Source organism: Blastomyces dermatitidis, assembly GCF_000003525.1.
Source record: "Blastomyces dermatitidis ER-3 genomic scaffold supercont1.4, whole genome shotgun sequence".
Classification (NCBI taxonomy): domain Eukaryota; kingdom Fungi; phylum Ascomycota; class Eurotiomycetes; order Onygenales; family Ajellomycetaceae; genus Blastomyces; species Blastomyces dermatitidis.
In genome coordinates, this window is record NW_025544777.1 from 6,582 (window position 1) to 12,732 (window position 6,151).

At 29.5% G+C, this 6,151-nt stretch overlaps 1 protein-coding gene across 1 annotated transcript; it reads left to right on the plus strand.

The window, feature by feature from the left end:
- Positions 1-4,090: 4,090 nt before the first annotated feature.
- Positions 4,091-4,610, plus strand: BDCG_16803 (uncharacterized protein; the record flags this gene model as incomplete). The annotated part of the gene is made up of 2 exons (XM_045426000.1): positions 4,091-4,422; positions 4,574-4,610. Coding segments are annotated over 2 exons (368 nt in total), but the record flags the coding sequence as incomplete, so codon positions are not given.
- Between the last annotated feature and the right edge of the window lie 1,541 nt (positions 4,611-6,151).

Here is a 6,151-nt window from a genome sequence, read left to right on the forward strand (position 1 = left end):
TGTTATAGAAAAAGAAAAAAGCAGATGAAATTCTGCAGATAAATCTGAATTTTTTATACTACTCTAAGAAGGTTTATTTATACTATAAGTGATTTTATAAAATAATCAGATTACTTTAATAAATAAAGAGTGATTATAAATCACACATCTGAACTTTTTAAAATAATTATAAAAACCAATTACAGACTGTAGACATTTTAATTCTATAATTTTACAGAGTTAATAAAAGAATGAAAGATTTCTTATAGCTAGACTGACTGTGTGACCGTGTCTGAGATCAGAACCAGAATCTTTGATAATCTCATTATCAATTTAATTGATTTCATTACACAGTTTTAAGATTATATAGTGCTCTTATACTGTCTCAGTGAGACTTACTGTCTACTCTTATCACATTGTTTAAATGAGATTATGATTTTCACTTCTCAATTTAAATTTGTTTTATTGTTTTAAATGACTTTAAATCTCATTTAAGTGTTATCAAAAAGTGTTACTTTTTAAAAAATTAAAAATAGTCTAAAAAAAACCTTAAAATGTCTGAAAATAGTAACTTTATACTAAGAATGAAACTAAATGAAATTAAATGAGATCACTTTCTTATTTTTTCTAAGTTATGATCTCATTTTGAAATCTGATAAATAGTCACTTTACATGTTTTTTTTTTTTGATGCTTAGTCTCAAACTATCTAGAAAAGGATTTGGAAAAGATAATAGCTACTCAACTATCTTTTATAAGCTCTATTAATAACTCTCCTTTATTCAGTGACTAAATTAGAGGTAGAAAACAATGTTCTGCAATTGACACTGTTCTCTCAGTTGTTCATGATATTCAAATAGCAAAGTATAAAGGTTTGGTATCAACTGCAGTTTTTATTGATATAAAAGAAGCATTTGACCATGTTTCAAAGTCAAAGTTAATTCAGACTTTGAAGATGTTAAAACTGCCACTTTCTCTAATAAAATGAGTTAACCATTTTATGTCTAAAAGAATCACACAACTTTTCTTTGATGAAATGAAACAAGACAAGACTGAGATAAAAATAGAAGTACAGTAAGAATCTTCAATCTCATTCATTTTATTTACAATATACACTGCATATCTATTCAATGATAGAAATATGGAAGTAGTGTGATCTCTGAGTTATGTAGATGACATTGGTCTGATATACAGCTTAAAAACTATCAAAGAGAATTTGAAAGTGATTGAAAAAGCTGTAAAGAAAATCTTTATTAGAGCAGATATCAATCAAATTCAATTTAATAGAAATAAAACTGAGTTACTTCATTTCTTTTCTAGATTCAATGAGAAAGAACTATCTCTATCTCTTTTAAATAGAGAGATTAAACCAAGTTTAAATGTCAAATGATTAGGAGTATGGTTAAACTCTAAGTTGAATTTTAAATATCATATTCAACAAAGAACTGTCAAGACAGAAAGACTATTAAACAACATTATCAGACTATTAAATACAGAGAGAGGTCTATTCTTCCAGGCTATGAGACAGTTATATATAGCCTGTATTATCTCAGTAGCTGATTATGAAGTTCAAGTTTAATAGAATAATCAAGAAAATTTCACTGAACTCTTTCAAAGTCTGTAAAACAGAGCTTTGAGAAGAATTCTAAGAGTATTCAAATCATCTTCTATTAAAGTAATGGAAATTGAAGCTTCAATTCCTTCTTCTGCTATTAGATTTGAAAAGACCTGTATGAACTATACTCTGAGTGTTATAAAGATGAGCTTAAATTATATAATCAGACAAAGAGTCTCTTATTCATTTTCACTAATTATCTCTGAAAATGAACTGAATTGAAATAGATTTGTTGATTGAAATGAAAATAATTCTTCAAAGAAAATGTCTTCTCAACTGTACAGACTATACTCACTGATTAAAAATCAATTTTCTTCTTTAAATATTGAAAAAGTTGATTATGAGAAGTTATCTCTCTGAAGAGAAAAGCTTAAATCTCTTATAGACTTGTAAATAAGTGAACTATTTAAAGAGAAAGAATATAAACAGCATTTGAAGACAATTTCTACAATTAATATAAAAGACTCTATTCTGATTTATTCAGATGGCTTAAAAAATGAGAATTTGAATAGATTAGATGCAGACAATGCTTATACTGAAGATAATATTAATTTTATCTCAGATTTCTGAAATCTAGGCTGTGAATCTGAAGTCTTTGACACTGAACTATTTACAATAGTGAAAGCTTTCAAACTTATTGAAATAAAATCTCATAAAAGAGAAAATAGTTTGAAAGAGACATAAATATTCTCTGATAGTCAAGCTACTTTAAAAAGACTTAGAAATAGTCAGATTTATAATAATTAAATGAATCTTAAACTGATCTTAAACTCTGTTTTAAAAATTGAAAAGAGAAGAATATCAAAGCTTCTAATTCATCTGCACTAAGTTCCTGCTTATATGAATATTCATGACAATGAATTAGCTGATTCAGCTGTAAAAAAAGGTTCAGAACTAAGCAGATCTATTCAAAAAATTATGTCCTGATCTTTTATAAAGAGAAAAATAAAAGAATCTTGTTTAGACAAGTGAAATGAAAGCTGACAGAAATAAAAGAAGAGTATACATTATTCAAGATTTGAAATAAAACCCAAGTGGAAATCTAGTTTAATTAAATGTAAAAAGAAAATATACTCATCTATAATACAGCTAAAACTAGAACATGGTGATTTCAAATCTTATATACAAAGATTTGATGATGAATTTGATTCAATAGAATGCTCATTCTTCAATGTAAATAACAATTGTGAGTATATTATAATGCACTGTGTATTATACAATAGTCTTAGAGTCAGATTGAAAGAGAAGTATAATCTAAATCAATTAAATATGAGATTCTTATTCTCAACTGAGACAGGAATTAAATACTTAATAGACTTTCTATCAGAAACTCAAGCAGTTACAAGAAAATAACTGAATTCAGAAATATCTGAATATGAAGAGAAGACAATTGATCAGATATAGTCTGTTAAAACAGCTATATACTATCTTTTGAGAATTTGTTTCATTACAGTCTCTCTTTATTTTACTTTATTTTTTCCTTTCTATTCTTTTCTATCTATCTATTTAATATGTCTATCTTTTTAAAACTGTGTTCTCTTTTCCTTTGTCATGATATTGTCAAATGATTTCAAAGTATCAGAAGATGTTAAAACACTGCAATTTGTAAACAGTTTTTGTATTCTGAGCTGGAATTTTCTGATTTTGCATATCTGAAATTGGTAAATGTATGATAGTTATCTTTATAGATATAGGAAAAACCCTGAGAACTTTTAATTCTCAGGTAGATGTCATAGTCTCTGACTGCATTGTGATTCAAAGGTTGCTTAAGCCAGCGTACGATTACAGGCGTACGCCGGCTTCTTATATATTGTAATATCATATGCTGAATTAATTAGCAGCTGCTATGGCCCCTTTACACTCATACGCGTACGCTAGTAGTTCAGAAGTGGCCGCGTTATTATTCAACAGTTGTACATTCTTCCAAACCACATTCTCTCTCACCAGATTCGGTCACGCTCATGTGATCATATCATACACTCTAGCTTCATGTGAATTAGCTCATCACTAGCATTTCATGATCATGTGACCTATTCCTGATTCAGCTAGCATTCTGTGTACACTCTCACAAAGAAACTTTCACTATATTATATCACTTATTCACTAACTTTTCTCATTCTTCAATCATCTTCTTCATCATCATCATTATCAAATGTCACTATCTTATTCAAGATTTCTATCTCTTCTTCTGTTCAACTCTTTTCATCTGTTTATCTATCACATTATACATATTTCTGGCAATGACTTTCTGTTCTCATAACAAGTGTCATTGTAGTACTCATATCAGGCAGTTCATTAGCAGTAAGTGTAATGTGTTGTGAAATGTGATCAGAACTTGTTTATCTTCTAATAATTGTCAGAATGTATTATCATCAATGACACATCTTCTTCATCTTCTTATACATGTCTGACTGTTTTCTTCAGTGAGTTTCTGATTGTGTTTTCTGACACAATTTTGCATGAATGCAGATGCTGATATGTTGTTTTTATTCATGTAGAATCTTTATATGTTGACAGATCTGCATCTGCTGATAATAGTGAACTCAATGTTGAATCATTGATCAAGAACTTGAAGAATGTGATAATGAAGAAATTGTCTGTGTCATGTGTGACTGAGTCTTCTGCATTTCTCTCTGCTCTCTCTGTTTCTTTCTCTGCTGCTCTCTCTCAATCTTCTACATCTGTCTCTGTGTCTCATTCTTCTACTTCTGCTACCTCTGTTCCTGTGACTCTCACTTCTGTCACTTCTGGTTTTGCTGTCTCTGCTTTTGTGACCAGCTCTCCCTGTTTCAAGAAGATGTTGTATAGACTTAATGAATCACATCTCTCAGTGTATACACTTTTATTCTTCTTACTGATCTCTAGAATAATTTATTATATGAAGACTGTGTATAACATAACTATCTGAAGCTTAGTCACAGACATCAATTATTATATTTATTTTAAATATTTATAGTGAGACAATTATCTGTTCATCTCAGATAATTACTCTCTCTCTCAATAGTGTTGAGATTGAAAGTCTTTTTCTTTTTCATCTTTTCTTTCTAATGCTGATTTTTCTGTTCTTAGAACAAATCATTATAAGTTTTACTGTGTATGAAGTCATAATATTCACAGATATCAAGAAGCTTTTCATAGCTGTAAAGTTTAATATTATAGAGATATCTGCTCTAATGAATTTCTTCAGAATGATAGATTTATATCAGCCTATTCTCTGATATCTGTCATTTAACTTTGTAGTGCAGGTGAAAGATATTCATGTTTTCAGAAATGAGAATGCAGATGTTGTACTCTTTTATATCTATGAATATAAGACTTGTACATCTTATCTGAGATGTTATTGTGAGAATGAGCTGTTTGTATGCTGTATTCTGCTTTCTGTATTCTCTCATGTCTCTCTCTCTCTTTCTGAGAAGTCTTATATGTGTTGTAATTGCATGTACAACTCTAAGATCAGCAGATGTTCATTCAGTAACTGTTTCTATCTCTGATTTTGTAATTTTCATACACTAACAATGATTCTTAGTTTCTCTGATATCAGAGATCATTTTAATTAAAGATGATAACACTGCTGAGACTATTCTCTTCTGCTCTTAAGCTTCTTCTGTTACTTTCTCTTCCTTCTCTGCAGAGAAGATTGTGCATATATCAGATCATAAGTATTCAGCACTGAATGACTTCTGCTGTTATTTATTCAGTTCTGTGTCTTCTCCTTCTTCTGTTTCTTTTATCTTTATTTTCTCTGCTCTGGCTTCTGATTCTGCAGGTTCTGCACTCTTCTTCAATTTCTCTACACATATACATATGCATTTCTATATTGGCATTTCAGTCAATCTTGTGATAAATGACATTAATGTTATACACAGAGTGATAGAGAAATCAGAGATATATATAATATTGTTACAAGAGCAGCTTGCAGGCCTCAGATTCCTTGCAGATCTCAAGTTTTGAGATTTTCTTTATTTTTGATATTTTTTAAGTGATGTGACATTGAAAATAGATTAAATATATAATGTATGAAAATGAATGAGATATATATGATAACATTTATCTTTTTACAGTTAACTCTTACAGTTAATAATCAATTCATTATCTCTTTTCTTTTCTTACACTTTTTCTTTATCTGCTAGTTACTACTCTTACATGACCTCTATATAGTACAGTGTTCAGTGACTAGATTCAGCAGCTTTCATCTTTGTGATTCTGTCTCATGCATTATACTGTCTCTCTTCACCTACTCAGATCACTACAGTAAATAGTTCATTAAAACTAATCTTGTCTGACCTCTGAGTGTTTTTAGAGATTGAGATAACTTAGTCTCACATATCTGCAAATATTTCAGATAGTTCATTCTCTGTGATCTCTGTGATTAAACTGATGTAAACAGTTAAATTCAACTCTGAATTTCTTTTTCTTCTGTAATCTGATTCATATGCAAGTCTGCTGCTCTGAGACTGCTCTTTACTATGTTGTATCTGCTATCTGCAGTGTGTTATCATACAACTGACTACAGTCTCATCACTTATTGAAGTGTGATATTCATCTGATTTCTTCATTTC